We start from the raw sequence: 21,884 nt of genomic DNA on the forward strand, positions 1-21,884 counted from the left end.
GCAGAGCTGCTGCTACTGATTTACTAAACTCTGGAGCAACTGCACATGCAGAGTGCAACTGCCCTTTGAAAAGTGCACGGTCTATTTGCCTTTAGTAAATCAACCCCACGAACAGAGGAATTGATCAGACGTGACACCGCAAACTGCAGACACCAAATGTATCTATCCAATCATTACATGGTAAAGCACACAGACAGCACAGGGAATATAGCTGCACTAAAACATAGTTAAAACAATGAAAACATTTAATAAAATTGTATGTTGATTCGCTACTGACAAATAATATTCTGTATATGCACTAGCAAGGTTTTTTTTTTGCTAAACAAAAACTCTTTTGGTGCTTAAAAACTTTAGGAATAAAAAAACATTAAGGATAACAAATGTAGTTTGAAAGCTAATATTTTGAAAGCTATGATCGGTTTCAAAAATAAATGTTACACTTTTTAATATTCTCAAGAAAGAGAAAAGCTTTTGAAATAAATAAGATCATAGGAGTCTGGTTTGAATGTGAAAAGTTGTTAGTCTAAAGTCTGGCAATTCCTTTACTTGACATATCTGATGGGTACCTACAGGCTGTGTGATCTGTGGAAATTGTCAGCCGCAGAATAATTCCTCAGATATATTCTGGTGTTTCCATTCTGTGGGAAGTTCAGTATATTAACACGTTTATTATTAGACTGACTTGGGGTAAACTGAAAATTAAAGCTGTTTATCAAACCACATTTCTTTGTCACCTGCAGCTGCTAAAACAAAATATACTCATTCCTTTGTATATGTACCACATAATGCATAGCAACACAGAAAATGACCCAATATATCCAGGGAGTAAAGTGACACTATAAATATGTTTAAAGATAAAAAGCTTTATAAAACTGTCAGTAAGCCTGAAATACGATAACGTATCTGTGCCCTCACTAATAAAATAACCCTAAAAAGTCTCTGCACGTCTCAGAGGGAATATATATATATATATATATATATATATATATATATATATATCAAAAGTAATTTGTCTTCTACAAGGATGGTCACAGAAATACTTTTTATTTTAAGGCTTTAGTCAAAAGACACCTGCACTGACAGGGACATATACTGTATATGTCTGTAGCCATGGAATTAAGAGATGCTTGCTTCTTGGGAGGAAAGCAATGGAAAACCTTGGCAAGATTATAAAAAGCAGAGACATCACCCTTACCGACAAAGTGCCATATGGCCATAGCTATGATATTCCCAGTAGTAACCTATGGCTATGTCAGTTGGATTATAAGGAAGGCTACACGCTGAAGAATTAATGCTTTTGAACTATGGTGTTGGAGAAGACTCTTGAGAGTCCAGTGGATGGCAAGAAGTTCAAACCAGTCAATCTTGAAGGAAATCAACCCTGAATATTCATTGTAAGGCCAGATCCTGGCCACCTAATACGAAGAGAGGATTCATTGGAAAAGACCAATCCCTGATGCTGGGAAACATGTAAGGAAAAAGGTGAAGAGGATGACAGAAAACAAGATGGATAGATAGAATCATCGAAAAAACAATGAACATAAAGCAAACTCCGGGAGCCAGTGGAGGACAGAAAAGCCTGGCACGCTATGATCCATGAGGTCATGCAGAGTTGGACACAACTAAACGACTGCCCAACATAATGAGTTGGCTAGATGTCTCTAGCTTGAGTACTTTAAATCACTAACCAGAACAAGTAGGCAGCAGGGTGGGCCAGGGTGAAGTCACAACTCTTCATTGGCCAGTTCCAGTCCAGAATCTCAAATTACTAAAATGAATGGATCAGCCAAGAAACCATTATTTTCAGAAGGAATGGTCAGAAAATAGTGGAATATGTAATAATACAGGTTTCCTTGAAGTGTGATTGTTATGTAAAACATAGGTTTAGTGAATAGGAACATCAATATATAATAATCACATTTAAAACACTTTCCCAGCAACGGTTTAGTTATCATTAAAAAAGCCTCTACCTACTAATCATGTTTCTGTTATGCTAGAAATAAGGATATAGGAAGACAAGCATAATGATGGCAGTCCTGCCCACTTTTTGAGTACAGTGCAGTAAAGTTCCTCTGTTGCATCCCCCTGCAGTGACAGTGTGGCAAACCTATTGCGTTGCAGAAGATTGCAGCACCAAAAGATGGACCAATTTATTGTCAGGAGACTCGCTCTTTGTGAATGGAACAAAATGTAATGTTCTCCATCAATTTTCTCTATATGTTTTTTTTTTTTAATAAATCTTTTTTTATTAATTTTCTTAACAAACAACACAAATCACAACAAAAAAACATCATACACATTGAACCAAGAATATGAATAACAACAATTTCAAAATTCAATATAGCAATAATGAATCTGTAGGAAAAAGAAAAAAGGGGAAAGGGGGAAAAAAGGACAAGCATTAGTTCCTTTCTCCCCCCAATGGCTCCAAACCTATACTCATATAAACATTTTCCCCCGTGGACGTTCAATGCTGTAAACGGTTTATCCAACCACTTGACCCTCACTTTATCTTACTTACTAGGGCAACCCCTGTTCATATACGTATCTCTATATAATGGAAGATTATTATTTATCAATTGTTTCCAATATAAGAGCGCAGGAGACAGAGATTTCTTTCAATACAATGCAATAGTTTTTCTTGCATAGAATAGTGTTATATTAGAAAACACTCACTCAGACACTGTAGGAAGAATAGCCTCTTCCAAACCCAATAAACAGACATTGAGATGGGTAAAGGAGCAAAGGTGATAAAATGTAATAAATCCACCACTTCCTTCCGAAAAAGAACTATTAATGGACAAGTCCAGAAGATGTGTGTAAAATCCCCCTGAGCTGCTCCACATCTCCAGCAATCTGAAAAGCAAGCAGGATTTATCTTTTTTAAGTCCGTATGGCATAATATATGCTCTATGTATCAATTTATATTGAATCATACAATCTCTCAAATATATCAAAGATCGCAGAGGGAAATCCCACACACCCCTACAATCCTCTGTATCTAGATCTGGTATATCTTGCACCCACCTAGCTCTAATGCCCCACACACATGGTTGGATTTTCCGACCGAAAATGTTCGATTGGATCATATTGTTGGAAAATCCGATCGTGTGTGGGCTCCATCAGACTTTTTCCATCCGATTTTCCGACACACAAAGTTTGAGAGCAGGCTCTAAAATTTTCCGCCAACAAAATCCAATCACATACATTCTGATCGTGTGTAGACAATTCCGACGGACAAGGTGCCACGTATGCTCAGAATAAACTAAGAGAAGAAAGCTATTGGCTACTGGACCGTTTATAGTCCCGATGTACACGTTTGACATCACCTCGTTCAGAACGATCGGATTTTCCGACAACTTTGTGCGACCATTTGTATGTGTACGTTTCGGCCCAAATCCGTCTGAAAAAATCCAATGGATTTTGTGGTCGGAATGTCCGACCGTGTGTACAGGGCATAAGAGCCTCCAACAGCAAGATAGAGATCAATACAAGGTGAGAATACAATCTCAACGTTGTCCTATCCAAACACTCGGATCTATGCAAATTTTCTAAGGATGAGGGCTGCTCTCCAGGACCTAGACTGGGAGAGAATATTGGCATCAAGGGCACAGAACAGAAATGGGAATTCTTCAAAAAGACTGTTTGTGATCCCACTGCAAAGTATATTCCCATGGGCAATAAGTTTAAAAGGCTAAAAATAAAACCTATGGGGCTCACGGCCAAAGTTAAAAAAAAACTATAAGAAAAGAGCTTTTAAAAAATATAAAAATGAAGGAACAATAGTGTCATTTAAATCTTACAAAGAATATAACAGAATATATAAAAAGGAAATCAAGGATGCAAAAATTCAAAACGAAAGACAGATTGCAAAAGACAAACCCAAAAAAATTCTTCAAATATATTAATAGTAAAAAGGTAAAGTCTGAGCATGTAGGCCCTTTACAAAATAATCTGGAGTGGGTGACTGGGGACAAAGAGAAGGCAAATTTATTAAATAATTTCTTCAGCTCTGTGTATACAAAGGAGCATGGGGGAGCTCATGTCCATAATGGGGGTGGTAGTGACACAGCCCCAAATCCACAATGGCTCAAAAGTGATATGGTCCAGAAATATTTGGACAGAATAAAGGTGGATAAAGCACCTGGCCCTGATGGCATCCACCCACGGATCCTAAAAGAATTGATCTCTGTAATTTCAAAGCCATTGTATATAATTTTTACAGACTCATTAATGACAGGAATAGTACCACTGGATTGGCGCAGGGCCAATTTGGTACCTATATTTAAAAAGGGAACAAAGTCTTCACCAAGTAACTATAGACCTGTTAGTTTAACTTCTATAGTTGAGAAGATACTGGAGAGATTAATAAAAGACCACATAGATGAGTTCTTGCAGTAAAAAAAATATTTTAAGCAACAGACAGCATGGATTCATGAAAGACAGAATTTGTTAGACAAACCTGATTTCTTTTTATGAGGAGGTAAGTAAAACCTTGGACAGAGGGGTGGTGGTGGACGTGGTATACTTGGATTTTGCAAAAGCATTTGATACAGTTCCACACACATGGCTCATGTGTAAGGTAAAGTCTACAGGTTTGGAAATATCAGTTTGTAAATGGATAGAAAACTGGCTAAAAGACAGAATTCAGAGAGTAGTGGTTAATGATTCTTACTCTGAATGGTTAATAAGGTTATTAGTGGTGTACCCCAAGGTCAGTGCTGGGACCCTTACTTTTTAATATCTTTATAAATGATATTGGGTCTGGGATCAAAAGTAACATTTCCGTCTTTTCGGATGACACCAAGCTATGCAGTGGAATAATGTCCTTACAGGATGTCTCCAATTTAGAAGCCAACCTCAATGCTCTGTCTAAATGGGCGACTATGTGGCAGATGAGGTTTAATGTTGAGAAATGTTAAGTCATGCACTTGGGGGCTAAGAATATGCATGCATCATACATCTTAGGGGGGGTACAACTGCGGGGATCCATAGTGCAGAAGGATCTGGGGGTTTTGGTAGATCATAAGCTCAATAATAGCATGCAATGCCAAGCTGCGGTTTCCAAAGCGAGCAAAGTCCTTTCTTGTATTAAGAGAGGTATGGACACCAGAGAGAGATATAATTTTGCCCCGGCTCAAATCATTAGTAAGACCTCATCTGGAATATGCAGTTCAGTTTTGGGCACCAGTTCTCAAAAAGGATATTGGGGAACTGGAGAAAGTGCAGAGAAGGGCAACCAAACTGATAAGAAGCATGTAGGAGCTCAGCTATGAGGAAAGATTAGCGCAACTGAATTTATTCACTCTTGATAAGAGGAGATTAAGGGGGGATATGATCACCATGTGTACATATATAAGGGGTCCATATAGTGAACTTGGTGTTGAGTTATTCACTTTACAGTCAACAGAGAGGACAAGGGGGCACTCTTTACGTCTAGAGGAAAAGAGATTTCATCTCCAAATACAGAAAGATTTCTTCACAGTAAGAGCTGTGAAAATGTGAAATAGACTCCCTGCAGAGGTGGTTCTGGCCAACTCAGTAGATTGCTTTAAGAAAGGCCTGGATTATTTCCTAAGTGTACATAATATAACTGGGTGCTAACATTTATAGGTAAAGTTGATCCGGGGAAAATCTGATTGCCTCTCGGGGGATCAGGAAGGAATTTTTTCCCCTGCTTTAGCAAATTGGATCATGCTCTTCTGGGGTTTTTTGCCTTCCTCTGGATCAACTGTGGTTATAGAATTGGGTATATGGGATTGTATGATATTATTGTTTTCTTTGGTTGAACTAGATGGACCTGTGTCTTTTTTCAACCTGACTAAGGCCGCGTACACACGGGCGGACTGTTCGCCCAACTTTGTCCGCTGAACAGTGTTTGGGCGGACAGTCCGCTCGTGTGTGGGCTTTCAGCGGACAGTTTCAGCGGACAGTTTGACGAACAAGGTTTTTCGGAAATTCCGTAAAACTGTCCGCTGAAACCTTGTTTGAGCGAACAGTCCGCCCGTGTGTAGGCTTGTTCGACAAACTAAGTTCCGCGCATGCTCAGAAAGGCTTAACACGCCGAAAGTTATAATGCAGTGTATAGGACGTCGTATTTTTCGTCCCGTCGTACGTGCCGTTCACGTCATCACGCACGGTTTCAGCAAACTGTTCGTTCGTCGTGTATGGCCATGTCCGTCCATGCTAATTTTGAGCGGACTGTTTGCCGAAACTGTTGGACGGACAAAGTTGGGCGAACAGTCCGCGCGTGTGTACGCGGCCTTACTGTGTAACTATGTAACTATGTAAGCACTAGTTCTAAAGCACATTGTCTAATCTTTAACCATCTCAATACCGGGCACCTACACCCCCTTCCTGCTCAGGCCAATTTTCAGCTTTCAGCGCTGATGCTGTTTAAATGACAATTGTCCGGTCATGCTCGCTGTACCCAAACAGAATATTTATAATTTTGTTTCCACAAATAAAGTTTTCTTTTGGTGGTATTTGATCACCTCTGGGGTTTTTATTTTTTGTTAAATAAAAAAAGACCTACAATTTAAAAAAAAAAGTTTTTCTTTTTGTTTCTGTTATAAAATTGTGTAAATAAGTTCCTCCTTAACTGATGGGCACTGATAAGGTGGCACTGACGGGCACTGATAAGGCGGCACTGATGAAGTGGCACTGATAGGTACTGATGATAGGCACTGATAGCTGGTACTGATGGGCACTGGTATGCGTAGCTGACGGGTGGCACTGATATGCAGCACTGATGGGCATTGATAGACGGCAAAGATTTCGAAAAAAAGAGAGGCTTGCTAGACATGTGTGTAATGTGTACCAAACTGAGGAGTGATTGCCATCTAACCTCTATGTAAACAGTTATAAAAAGCATCCCAAACAGAGGGGGACAAAAAAGATGAGGCTCAATGAAAGGAAAATCACATTATGTATCTCTAATCAAAATTGCTATTTATTCATAAATATATAGGTACAAGAAATCACACAAACATTGATAGACGGCACTGATGGGTGACACTGATGGGCACTGACAGGCGACACTGATGGGTACTTATGGGTGGCACTGATAGGCGGCACTGATGGCAGTGGCAGGCATTTGGGGTGGGCACTGATTGGCAGCTGCCTGGGGACTGATTAGCATTTCCCTGGTGGTCTAGGATGGCATACCTGGTGGTCCAGGGTGGTGCCAATCACTGGTGGTCCTGGCAGCATCCTGATGGTCCTGGGTGGGCATCCAAGGGGGGGGCTGTGCTGATAAACAATCAGCACAGACCCCCCCTGTCAAGGAAGTAGCCGATCGGCTCTCCTCAACTCGCGTCTCTCAGGTGCGAGTGAGGAAAAACTGATCAGCGGCTCTTCCTGTTTACATCGTGATCAGCCGTGATTGGACATGGCTGATCACATGGTAAACAGCCTCTGTCAGAGGCTCTTTACTGAGATCAGTGCAGTGGTGTGTCTGATTGACACACCGCACCACCGATTGCCGCGATGCGCTCCCATAGGGTCACCTGTGAGAGGTTGCTCTGGGAGGACGTCATATGATGCCCGCCCAGAACAAGAGCTGCGCCGCCTGGCCATCATTTGACGGCCGGCGGGCGCGAGGCGGTTAAACTGTCCTGTGGAAATTGTTTATGAAAGGTGTGTTGAAGCTGAAAATATCTAAATAGATGGGAATTTGGAAAATTGAAAGTCAAAATAAGTCAGTGGCACAGTGGTGTAGTGAGCAGCACTCTTGCCTAGCACTAAAAAGGGCCGCTGGTTCAAATCACAACCACGACACTACCTGCCTGGAATTTGCATGTTCTCCCTGCGCCTGTGTGGGTTTCCTCTGGATATCCAGTTTCCTCCCACATTCCAAAGACATGCTGGTAGGTTAATTGTCTTCTGTCTATATTGGCCCTAGTATATGAATTTGAGTTAGGGACCTTAGACCAGGGTAAGGACCGATGTATATGTAAATTGACAGCACTCTATAAGTACCTTAAATAATAATAATAATAAAAAGTAGATTGTTTCAGATCAGTAAACACCTGAGAGAGTATTCCAGCTGAGGAGTTATAAAGTATGTTATTAATGAATGGTTTGGGGGAAATACTTCATTATGGCCACTAGATGGAGCTAAGGATCATAATTATTCGAACGATCCTAAGATGCATCTAGTGGCCATATTTTGATATTCCACTAAAATAATAATAAGTGGGAGGTCTCTGAGCCTGCAAAACACGATGACCACGATGTGTTGTCATTTTTGTACCAATACTGTTATTAAAGGGTGGGACTAACTCAATATTGAACCCTATGGATTAAGAACGGGGTGCCATTAAAGTTCATGTATGTGGAAAGGCATGTGTCCCAATAACTAATAGACAGAGGTAGTGGTGCACTGCACTATGACAGGAAGTCCAGCCTAAAGGCTGGTAGACTGTATAGGCACTTTAATAGAGTAATTAAGAGACTAATTTGTCGTCAAATACGACAAAACGTATATATAGGTCAGTGTGCGCTTTTGTGGGGGAGATAGTGGAAAACCCTCAAGAGCACTATAACATTCATTATGGTATCAGAGGTATATTCAAATATAAGTAAAAAATGCAAAACCTAAATCAAAATATTACAACCAGTGATTTCCAATGCGATTTGTAGCTGACAAAAATCGCATAAAGTGCTAATGCCAAAAAAAAAACAATACTAAAACAATAAGTGCAAAATTCATCTACACCTTAAGGAAACTGAAGCAATACAGATAAAACAATAAATAAAATAACAATTCAACGGTGCAAATTGTGGCGATAACATCCATAAATCGCATAAAGTGCCAGTGCTGAGGGAATAGAATATAAGTGAAAAATCCCTCTAAAACAAAATTAGAAATATGTAAATACAACGGCGACAGAAAAAAAGGAAAAGATAAAATTATCAAAAAAATGTCTGTTATATTTGTGTAAGAAGGTGGCAATTATATCAAAAAAATCACATAAGGTGCTAGTGCTTAAAATATAATAACATGTGCACAATATTAGTGAACACAATGCAATTGATGGTGATGTTGGTGATGGTGGGTATATCCCTTGTGATCCTGTGTGGTCAGGTTATGGGTGTCCCCTTACCTTACAGCTGTAAGGTAACAGCATGTAACATGTATATCCTCGGGGTCCCTGGTGCTCTTTGCCTTTGCGGTCCTGCTGTGGTATCCCCAGATCCTGATGTTAGTATCCTGACTATTGCGCTGTGTGGTCCCTTTAAATGGTAACTCAACAGCATTCAGCATGGGGGTGCCTCAGCGATTCGTGTATATGTAGGGTTAAAGAGATGTGGAGGAAGGATGCCCCATAGTGTAGAAGTTTTTTAACCATAAACGTTTTATTTTAAATTCAAATAAAATACTCACAAACGAAAAAGATATTTCAAACACTGTATAAACGAGCGCCGAGCTCGATTTACGTTACTTCCGGTAGCTCTCGTCCCGACGCGTGTTCGTCACAGTCACGTGACTTCATCAGGGGATGACTAGTGCTGGTGGAAGTGTCTTTAAATAGAGGGAGCAATTAATTCTATGGCGGCCATTTTGGTGAAGACCCGGAAGTACCTCGGCGGCCATTTTGCAGTCTATCTGGTCGCCGGAAGTGTACGAGCGGCCATTTTATAGGTTATCACGCCGCATCTAGTTTACCTAATGGCCGGAAATGGACGTGTGGCGATCTTTAGTGTCTCCAGCAGACAACATCCGGATTTTATGTAGATGTCGCCGCCCCATTTGTCTAAGGTTGTCGTGGTTATATTGCGGACACTCTATTGTTAACAAACCTTAGAGCAGTGATGGCGAACCTTGGCACCCCAGATGTTTTGGAACTACATTTCCCATGATGCTCCACTACACTGCAGAGGGCCAGAGCATCATGGGAAATGTAGTTCCAAAACATCTGGGGTGCCAAGGTTCGCCACCACTGCCTTAGAGCAAGGAGGATTATATAGGACTATAAATTATGGACAGGACTATTGGTGTCAAGCAAGGAGACCGACAAAAAATAAAAAAATAAAATAAGAATGGAGGGTAAAATATGTTGTTACTAAAAAATGAAAAATAGAAAATATAGAAAATATATAAAAAAATATGCAAAAAACACCAAAATTGGCAAATTTTAAAACGGGGCATGGAAATGTCTATAATAGCAAGCGGAGACCTGGTGAAAAAATGGGATGTGATCTATCAAAAAAAAAAAAAAAATAGAAAATATATATATATATATATATATATATATATATATATATATATATATAATATATGTAACATATATATATAATGGCATAGATGGGGATAAATCGAGATCACAAATAGGACATACATAATAAAAGAGACGCCAAAAAATGTTTTATATATATATATATATATATATATATATATATAAAAATAGTAATACTAAAATTCCGAGAGAGCATACCTCAGTGCTGCCGGAAATGACGTGTCATAAAAAATGCATCCAAGATTAATAAAATGCAACAAATGGAGGTATAAAGAGAATATATATATAAATATATATGCACATTTTTCAAAATGATTAAAAAATATATAAAATAAAATAAAAGAAGAGAGTCCCTATGGGGAAAGGCTAAAATAAGGAGAAATTTGTTGGGAAATGAAAGAAGAGAGGTGTCATATGGTGCCCACAAGAGGGTATATATAAACTGTGTTAGACTCAACGAAGGATAGGGGGCAATTAAAAATCACTGATAAAACAATTCAAGTCGAATTCGACATTGAGGCCCTTTGGCGTGAATGTGTCTAATGTGAATATCCATTTGGACTCAAGCTGGCTGAGGGTTCTTACTTTGTGTCCCCCTCGCCAATGTTTTACATAGGGCTCAATCCCCCAAAATTTGAGTTGAGAAGGGTCTTTGTTGTGATGTGACGCGAAATGCCTTGATACGCTATGCTTGTCAAACCCCTTTATTATGTTTTTTACGTGTTCTTTTACACGTACCCTAAGTGGTCTCTTAGTGCGGCCTATGTATTGAAGGCCGCAGCTACATTCCAATGCATATACGGCTTCCGACAGTGTTGCAACAGATAAATTCTTTAATATCGTAAGTATTGCCTGTGCTGGTTGAGGCTTAGTCCTCTACCTGGTGGATCTGGAACACTTTTTACTATTTTGTCCCTGATAGTAGGGGCTCGCTTGTAGACGAATTTTGGACGGGTAGGTAAGATATCTTTTAGACCACGATGTGTTGTAATTTTTGAACCAATACTGTTATTAAAGGGTGGGCTAACTCAATATTGAACCCTATGGATTAAGAACGGGGTGTCATTAAAGTTCATGTATGTGGAAAGGCATGTGTCCCAATACTTTTTACAATATAGTGTACTTCTGATGGTTTGAAACATATCCAATTGTTCCTTTAAAATGTGCTGACATCCCCCTTAAAATGTTGTGAAACAGTCAGATTCCCATCAGTCAATAACCAATGCAAAATGTGTGCACTCGTGTTGCCCTCTAACATGTAACTGTTATGATTTATACAATTATGCCATACTGCGCAGCCAAGAAGGTGACACACTGACACCACTATTTCTAAAAATTGGATGGATCGGGCAACTAGCATCTCAGGTTAGCTTGACATTTGCGCTCTCAGGACCATCATTTTGTTCTGCTATGCTATGTTCATGTGGCTTGTACCACATACACCTCTTTACACAACCTTTTTCTCCTTAGTGTATATATAATTTTGGTATCCATCGATTATTGGTATGCTTATAAAATATCAATCAACAGTCAACATAATTCAGTCAACAAAACATGATCTTTTCAGCATCATATTCCTTTATAGCTATTAATCAAAACAAACTGTGTATTTTTTTGTAACTTTTTGTTGGAATAGATTTTATTAATCGGTATCTGTATTTGTTATACTTTAAAGATATTCCAGAAGACCCACTTATAGCAGACCAATATTATGAAGACGGCTTTGAATCTTGTTCTGAAGAAAGTGATACAGAATCCACAGAGGAAGAAGATGATGCACAAGAGACACAGATAACACAAACAACATATCAACAGGTGAGACAGCAATATGACATCTACAGTTCACAAGTTGCTCAGAGCACCAGTTGGTTAGGTCAAATTTGACTGTGCAGACAACTGAGACACATCTAGATAATGATTGGTGGCAGCAGAAATGGCTACATGGTAACTCTTTGCTCAGAAAGATGCAGTCATTTCTAGTCTGTACGGTGGCAGCTGGTGTTTTTCTTTTTTTTTGGGGGGGGTCAAACATACAACCCTCCCCCCCAGCAAAACACAACTACCCCCCTTCCCTTAGCAGCACACACACAACTACCCCTCCCAAGTGCCACACAACTACCTATCCCCCCCCCAGCAGCGCGTCCGACACCCTATTGTGGCGGGTCACAAGCAGCGTGTAGCGGCCCGGTTGGGCTCCGAGCCCTGGCCTCCATAGCAGCGAGTCCTGTCCTCCATGGTGGCTTCCAGCTCCTCCCCTCCTTCTCCTAAGCGTCCAATAGGATCTCCTGTCCTTTTGTTCAATCGGGTGACCGGTGTCAAAGCCTGCTTTCTGATTGGCCGGGAGGAGGATCAGTGTTGCAACAGCAACAATATTCATTCACTGTTGCAACACACCTGGGTGGGATCAAAGTGCACTCTCTGCGACCTGAGCCTACCCTATATTGAAGCCTATTAGAGCCAGAGGCTCTAATAGGTGCTTCAAGTAAATGAACCCTCCACATTGGAATCCATGGGTCCGGTGTCCTGACAGGGCCCAGACGCATGGATAGGGGAGATGGCGGATGATGGGGGGCGCCTGTGCTCCCTTAATGGACGGGCTGCCCCTAAATCTGTATCCCCTATCTTGCCAAGTTGATATATAATAGAGGTAAGTCTCATATTGATTGATAGCAAGAGCTATTTTAGACGTAAAGCTGAACGCCAGATGAGCTTAAAAGACCCACATTAATGCAGCAATGCATCCATTTACCTCTTGAGTGCTAGCCTGTATATACCCCTTCTTTACCATTTTAATGACAAATACTCAGACATACCACACTGTACTGATAACCACAGTTTTTTTTGTTTTGTTTTTTAAACAATTAAAATGGTGTATCATGGGTTTGTGTTGATAGCCAATGCAATACGACTTCAGATGCATTTAGTATGCATTGCTTTATGTGTCACATATGGAAACATCATAACATTTAAAAAAAAAATGGAGAAAAACATTGGAAATACAGAGAATGTATTCTCCAAATTGAGCAGATCTGCAACTTTCTGCATATAGTATCAGTTGATAAAAGTATTATTTCATGGTCATTACTGATTTTCAGGTGCAGAAAATGAATGCAATGGTAAAATGGTTACGATTTGACCAGACCAAACATAATGAAACATTAGGAAACTATCTAGGACTAACTACTCCTTCCTACATGCTTCCCCAGTTCCTTGAGTTCCTTGTGTTGATTATCTGGTATATGTCTGCTAAGTAATGCATTGTCTTTAACATCACAAAAGGATATTGATAAGCTGTCAGCTTGGAGCTTGAGAGTGAGTTAGAGACAGTCATTCATACAACACATTTCACTAAATAATGCATAAATAGCCATTTTCTGTTTTATTTAACTTTGTTAATGTTTCATTGTTGTTATGCTATTTGTGTATTATTTATTTATTTAGAAAAAGCAGTTAGTCAAATCTCAATAAGGTTTCCTGCCTTGTAAGTTAAGAGACTCAATGCACATGCTATTTAGGATAATGATGTTTTTATTCAGCCATGTAACCTTTTAACGGAGGCCCTGCCATATAGCAATGTAGAGAGGTCTTTACCTTCCCCAGATATCTTTCCGATGCTGTTTAGAAAAATCGATTTTGACCAATGATACTTACTTTGCAAGCAATGCTGTATGTAAGATATATAAGTGCAGCTGTGTGTCTAAAGAGAGGAGAAAAGACAAGGTGGGGCCAAAGGGGAACTTCATCCTACTACATGACATGTAGTAATGATATAATTGGTTACATTTAGTTATTTTACTTTTTTTTACATTTAGCCCAACAATTTTCTCCTGTATGTAATACATTTAGTAGAATATGATTTTGAGACAATAATCTGAATTATTTCATCCATGTAATAGCTCTTAACTTTGGAATACTATGCGACATTATGATTTTGTAAAAATGGACATATGCAAAATGGAGAAATGTATGTTGAGGCATTGTAGGGAATTGCCTTTATTTATAGAAGGACCTCCCTGCCACCACCTCCTTCTGCTTTCAAGCTATTTGCACATGAGACTGCAGGGGGCAGGAAAACATCCTGTTTGAAAAACCTGCACTTGAGTAGAGGCCTCTAAAATCAAGAAGTACCTTCCAATTAGGGTAAGTGCCTGAACTGAGGAGCATATTTTAGAAAATGCATCAGACTAACGGTTAGATTAATCTTAGAATTCAGAAGGACATCAACTGTCAATGAACTTTGAATGATATAGGAAGTGTCTCAAACCTATCGCAAATGCAAGCAGAATACCTGGAAACAAGTAGTATTTGTCCATTTACATAAGTCCAAAGCCAGTTGATTTCAATATTGGGGGCTCAGCATGGCAGGGTATAGAGTTTAAGTAGAAACTTAGGAATTGATTTACTATAGGCAAATAGAGTGTTCACTTTGCATGAGAAGTTGCATTTTGCAAGGGAGTTTGCCCCAGAACTTAGTGAAAGAAGTGAAACTTTGATTTCCATCATCCAATCATGTGCAAACCCTTCCCTTTTATGTTATTGGATATTCTTTCCAAAGTGAAACTTAATCAAATTTGCTAAGCTCTGGCAAAAAATCCTTTGCAGAGTGTAGCTTTGCCTACAAAGTGAACAACCTGTTTGCCTTTAGTAAATCAACCGCTAAGTGGCAGATAATCTTGTCGAAGAAACAGGCCATATAAAGTATGCTTACCTGTTCATGCCTCCTTCCCGAGAAACATTGGACTCTCAGTAAAGGAATGTGAAAGGGAACAAAAAAATAACGAGTTGTAGGCAATGTTGGAAACTTGGCAGGTGAAACAAGCAAATGGGGTACAGAAGTGTATGAAACAAATCTTGATGGTGTTGAAACATTGCAGAGTATGTCCTCTCAGAGAGGTCATGTGTAATCCATGTACATCATAGAATCCCCATCAGTACAACAAAAAGTAGAAATTATCTAGTGTGTTTTTATTTAATAAGATGCAAATCCACCATGCAATGAACGTTTGTCTTCTTAAAGGGTATTTAAACCCTAACAAGGAACTGTGTTCTGCTTTGGTCTGTTAATAAAGCATTGAGAGTATCTCTCTAGATTTGTTCGATACATGCAAATACCTGTTGATCTTGCCAGAATTCTTTTCCCCAGATAACTTCCTAAGTTGGATTTTTATCAGGCACACTGTTCTCAGTTACCCACTCTGCCCCCCCCCCCATATCCCCATCTATGTTATTAAGAAGAGAAGAGGGTTAGATTTCTGTTGTCCTGTCCTGTTCTTGATGCATCGGGGTTAGTGAGCGTTGTCAATCTACAACAGAATGTGTGTTACTGGCAGAATCACCAAGTAAAAATAAAGGCAGAAAACCTTAGAAATAGATTAGAAAACTGTTCTAGGTACCACATCTTAGGACTTTTACACTACAGTGTATAGAATTTGGGGTTTAGGTACACTTTAAGTATTATCCTTGTACTGCAATGCATTGCTAATGATTAATCAGTGTGGTTGTTTTCTTGTAATCAACAGGACACAGATTTCAAAGCTATGATGCTTAAACTGGAAAGTGTGTTGGCTTCCAGCTATACAGGTAAGTTACTCCATAACTCTGATACCTGGAAACCTTTTTTGTCTACATATACTGAAACACATACTGTAGCTGGCTATTTTCCTATCAAAGTGTGATACAGAGGGTGCTGGTCTGGATGATCGTTCTGCTACTTTCTACTGTATTTGACCTGTTGTTGACCTTCAACCTGGTGCCATATACCCTCATTGCCGGGTTTACCCTTTGTCGGTCTTGGAGGATAAGGCCATGGAGGAATACGTTGCAGACGCTCTTTCTCAAGGTTTTATCCTCATCTCCTGCTGGTGCTGGTTTCTTCTTTGTGAAGGAGAAGAGTGGTGTACTGAGACCTTGTATTGATTATAAGGGTCTCAATCTTTTCACGATTTAGGCCGCGTACACACGCGGGGACTGTTCGCCCAACTTTGTCCGTCAAACAGTTTCGGCAAACAGTCCGCTCAAAATTAGCATGGACGGACATGGCCACACACGACGAACGAACAGTTTGCTGAAACCGTGCGCGATGACGTAAACGGCACGTACGACGGGACGAAAAATACGACGTCCTATACACTGCATTATAACTTTCGGCGTGTAAATCCTTTCTGAGCATGCGCAGAACTTAGTTTGACGAACAAGCCTACACACGGGCGGACTGTTCGCTCAAACAAGGTTTCAGCGGACAGTTTTACGGAATTTCCGAAAAACCTTGTTCGTCAAACTGTCCGCTGAAAGCCCACACACGAGCGGACTGTCCGCCCAAACACTGTTCAGCGGACAAAGTTGGGCGAACAGTCCGCGCGTGTCTACGCGGCCTAAGAATGCCTATCTGACTCCGTTGATTACGGAGTTATTTGACCGCCTCAAGGGAGCAACGGTTTTCATGAAGCTTGTTGGTAATATTTTTTTCCAGATTGAATGAACTGGATCACCGCATGGATCAGTTCGTCATGGCGTTACAAACGCTCCTGAGTCGCACGGCTCACCTGGAATCTCCCACTGTGGCCGCAGGTTGTACTGCTTCCTGGGAAAGTTTTTCTGTTTCCTAGGTGTTAAGAGCCCCAGTTTCTTATCTTAAACTTTGATTACGTGACAGGAAGTTAGTTCTGTTTTAACACTCTCTCCCTCCCCAAGCAGAATTGTTGTAAAAGTATCATTTTTTTCTATTTTTAAATATTTGGTGCCTGCCCACCACCAACATTCTGACCTAGGCCAGAATGACCTGAACTTGGTCCTGTAGCCTCCAGGGATACTTCCATCACATCTCCCAAGAGGCTGCAGGATCCGCACACAGAGCAGTCAGTGGACGAGCCGAGGGCAGACTGGGGGCAGGTCCAGCATGTCGTCAAAGCTGGCTGCCTGCACCCAGAAGAGGCAGACAGCTGAAGAAGATCAAGTTGGTGGCACAAGACACCCTGTATGGCACCCAAACAATGTATCACAGTACAACAAGGCTGGTTTTTATTTTGTGGATGAGTATGTGTTTTGAAGACAACACAGTACTACAGATAAGAGGGAAAAAAAACATGGGTGGGGGTGTGTTGAGTTGAATGTTGCTTTAAAGGGAGCCATTGATGCTCAAGTTACAGCGTAATAGGTGAGTAAATAAGGGTTTCTGGGCTTAAAAATAATTTTAATATTAGACTATTAGATTAGATTAAATAATTTTTTTTTTATGTAACCGAAGTTCAACTTTAAATCATCATTCAGAAAAACAAAGGACATTTCACAAGACATTTATTTCAGAAGACAGCTTTTCTTCTGCTGCACACCTAATGCTATACATAAGACATGCTATCACAATGCAATAGCAATCTAGTTAAGGAGGGAATTACTAGGGCGAGTCCAAGGTAAGTGCTGAATGCATTAAATGGAAAATGAGACAGAATCTATAATGGAATACTTGTAATCTAATAATGGAAACTTTGAACCATACCTTTAAAAGAGCCATTTTTAAGTAATCTTCTAAAGTCCTAATGCATCTGTGGTCAGAGGTGGATATTTTAAAATCCCATCTCGGGATTCTTCTATTATTCTTTACGCTTTGATATAAGAACCCTAAAACCCTTTATAATAAAATTGGAAATACAGACAAGAGGCCTCAGTAGTTTACAAATCATTGTGCAGTGTAGAGAAATTACATACCTGTAGGCTAACTGTGGCTTTTACCATAGGCGTGGGCAGGGGGTGTGCCTGGGCACACCCTAATGCCCAGGCACACTCAAGGCACTCTGCAGTGTGTGACAAATCCAGTTTGGCACTCCTGCTAACTAATAGCACTGCCAGTGTGACTATTTATTAGTTGAATGTAAAATTCCTGTCAGAACTGTAGCCACTGGCCACGGAGTGAGCAAGCAGGCAACCACATTTTCCTATACTGTCTCTGTAGTCCCGACTACAGAATCCCTGACAGCTGAATATCACTCCGCCACCTGCTATCAGGGATGCTGTATCCAGGACTACAGAGGCAGCATTGGATAATTCCTGCCTGCTTACTCCACAGCTGGCGGCTGCAGTCCTCACAGGAGTTAGTAGTTACCAGAGCCCACCATCCTATGCTTCTTGTTGCCACAAAAACAGCTTACAACAGGAAAACTGTCTCTCTCCTTGGTACTCGTTTTTCTGGCTGAGTCAGGGTTTTCACAACTCCAGTACAGGTGGATGGAGCAGGAAGAGATCATCACGGTGCAGCCCGGAGCACTGCTGTAAACCTATCCTGCACCTTGCAGGGAAGGTTTACTGAAAGAAAAGGGACATTCTTGAACAGGTTAGCATACCTCCCAACATTTTGAGATGGGAATGAGGGACACCTACTAACAAATGTATGTAGGAATAGGACACGCTCCCTGCCACACCCCCTTAACAGGAGAATTAACCAAAAAAAAGGTTAATTAAATCCACAAGGAATTTTTTTTTTTACCACTGCTATTCCTTTATATTGGCTTTTAAAATGTACAAATGCAGCAATTTAGAATTTGGATGAAAGGTTTAGCACTGGGAAACACTTTTTGAAAAATAAAAAGTGCATTTTATATACAACTATATAGATCAGACCAAAATGAGGGACAGTCCCTCCGCATCAGGGAAAGTTGGGAGCTATGGGTTCGGAATTACTGGGACTTCTACATAGATGTGTAGCACTAACCCCCGAAGGAGCTGCTGGTTTAATTGGGCTTACCGTTACCTTCTTCACCTCGATTTGTGTCTAGGGGTTCCTGTAGTAGATGGCCCAGAAACTTTAGAGACTGATGACAGATCCACTTAAAGACATTTTTATTTGAAAAACTTTGCTGGCTCCTGTGTCAGGTAAGTGACACATAATGGGCTACTATGCGATGCATAGTAGTCCATTATGCTTTGCCTTTGCAGGGAATAAAAGAGGAAGTAAACCCATCAGGGTTTACTTCCTCTTTAAGTACCCTCTCCCAGAAAGCACAGCAAGAGTGACACTCCCACTGGGCTGGCTCCGAGAGAAAGTCACCTTAAAGCACCCGACCAGACTGTGTTTCCATGCCTGCCAGAAGAGACAGTGCCCCCTATGGCCAGCCTGAATGCCCCACAGTCCAGTCAGACTGATGCTGAGGTCAAAATTTGGAATAATTATACCCAAACCAAACTGCAGTTCGGGTGTAACATTACATTTCAGAAACATAGTGCATGCTCTTCAGGAACTGGCGCTACAGATGTATTCAACATTCACATTATATCCTATTTAAATCATTCTTTTTTAATAAGATGTAATGTGTATGTTGAATACATCTATGTAGCACCTCAGAAGTCCCAGTCCTAGTCTCAACCTAGCAAAAAATCTGAGCATTAACATCAAGGAATGGAATAATACATCCCAACTTCAGGAAAGTAAAAAAGTCCATTCTTTATATTTGTTTATGGATTATATTAACCCTTCACTTACCGTGTATACTCGAGTATAGGTCGATCCGAATATAAGCCGAGGCCCCTAATTTACCACAAAAAAAATGGGAAAACTTATTGACTCGTGTATAAGCCAAGGGTGAGACATGCCTGTCCATCCCTGTGTGTCCATCCCTGTGTGTCCGTCCATCCCTGTGTGTCCGTCCATCCCTGTGTGTCCAGCCTACCTGTGTCCTGTGCCTCTTTGTCCTTCTGCAGCCTGTGTCCTTCTGCAGCGATCTGCATGTAAAAACATGCCAGGATCGCCGCACCTCTTCTCGTCTGTGACAGACGGCGGCCATTCCACTGTTCAAAAGCCGCGCCTCCGTCTGTGATAGGCGGAACACTCAATTTCCCAGCAGTCAGTGTTCCGCCTATCACGGACATCCTCTCATCCTCGTCCGTAGTATGAGGATGAGCGGATGTCCGTGATAGGCGGACCACTGACTGCTGGGAAATTGAGTGTTCCGCCTATCACAGACAGGGAGCCGCGACTTTTGAATAGTGGAATGGCCGCCGTCTGTCTGCACGACACGCTGATCGGGTAGACAGACGGCGGTGACTCGAGTATAAGCCGAGGGGGGCACTTTCAGCCTAAAAAAAGGGGCTGAAAATCTCGGCTTATACTCGAGTATATACGGTAATGCCCTATAGACAATAACTTGGTGTACTTTGACATTTAACTCCTATGCTATGTTAGGTTTCTTTTTGTTTTGACCAGCTATGCACATATGACTGTATGTATATCTACTGGTTTGATGTATCACATACCTCACTGTTTTACAAATAGATTCTGTATATGCTTAGTTCATTATTAAAAATTTTCTGTTTAAAAAAAATTTCCATCTTTGCGTGTAAGGGGTGGGGGATATCCTTTTTTACTTACCCTATTCCAAGCTCTCTTTCTTCACCTCACCATACAGAGACATTAAAGGGGTTATAAAGCTTTGTTTTTTTTTTTGTTTTTTAAATAACAAACATGCCATACTTATCTCCACTGTGCAGTTTGTTTTGCACAGAGTGGCCCCTAGCATCCTCTTCTAGGGTTCCTCGGCACCGCTCCTGGCTCCTCCCCACATCGAGCGTCCACATTGGAGAAGCTCTCTCCTATGGTGGACCCCCATGCGGGCGCACTCCTGACTCCTGCATCTGTGTCCATTCACAGAATGCAGGACTCAGCCTCGCCCCTGGCGCTTCATCATTGGATTTGATTGACAGCAGTGGGAGCCAATGGGGTCAGGTAAGTAAAATGGGGGCTCAGGGGGGCTGCAGCACCACAGGAGGTTTTTCACCTTAATGAATAGAATGCATTAAGGTGGAAAACCATGAGGGTTTACAACCACTTTAACCCTGCATGGTATGATGGAGAGGCTGGAGTGTGACCACAGCCAGTACCTTACACAGAAGCTAAGGGAGACAGTCATGGCAGTGAAGGGAGCGGAGCAAGAAATAAGGTAAAGCTGGGTACACACAGATTGAGATTTGTCCAGTTCGCCAGGGACTGGATATATTTCAATCTATGTGTAGCCTTCCCTGTAAGGCCCCTTTCACACATACGGACAGTATGTCCGTATTTCATCCATCCGTTTGCAGATGAAATACGGACATACATGCATTCCTATGGGATAGCGGGTGTCTGCAGATGAACACCCACAGACACCCGCTATTGTCCGCCTCCGCAACTGTCCGATTCTGCAGATGGAGGAAAATCCTATTTTTCTATCCGTCTGCAGAGCGGATCGGATGAACACGGACAGACGGTCCGTGCTCATCCGATCCCCATAGAGGAGAGCAGAGAGCTGACAGGGCGGTCCCTCCACAGTGTGCGGAGACCGACATGTCCGCCGCCGGCTCAGCGGGGACAATGGAGCGATCCCCGCTGAGCGAGCGCATCATCACGGGGTGAATCATTACTGATCCGCCCCGTGTGAAAGGGGCCTTAGACAGAAACCAATCATTAGATCAGCTTTTCTTTGAGAGGACTCCTGGAAACCTTGTTCTTGCAGCCAATCAGCTGCAGCACTAATCAGTGTATTCTGACAGTGGAGAGTCCCCGCTGTCAGAATACGATGTCCCAACAGGGGGGATTCCTGCATCCATATCACTTATGTAGATGCAAGAACCCATCAGCTAGTGACCTGAGTAAAAAAAAAAAATGTTCACATGTATCAACTT

At 41.2% G+C, this 21,884-nt stretch overlaps 1 protein-coding gene across 1 annotated transcript in view; it reads left to right on the top strand.

Moving 5' to 3' along the window:
• Positions 1-21,884, top strand: part of NEK11 (NIMA related kinase 11) — a 379,114-nt gene that overhangs the window by 321,126 nt on the left and 36,104 nt on the right. Inside the window, exons 13-14 of the mRNA XM_077491509.1 lie at positions 11,917-12,056; positions 15,761-15,821. Of these exons, the coding sequence (XP_077347635.1) occupies positions 11,917-12,056; positions 15,761-15,821 (201 nt within the window). The remainder of the gene's footprint in view (positions 1-11,916; positions 12,057-15,760; positions 15,822-21,884) is intronic.

This window comes from Lithobates pipiens, unplaced genomic scaffold, assembly GCF_037356315.1.
Source record: "Lithobates pipiens isolate NorthernLeopardFrog02 unplaced genomic scaffold, aLitPip1_a1.2 Scaffold_19, whole genome shotgun sequence".
NCBI classification, from domain to species: domain Eukaryota; kingdom Metazoa; phylum Chordata; class Amphibia; order Anura; family Ranidae; genus Lithobates; species Lithobates pipiens.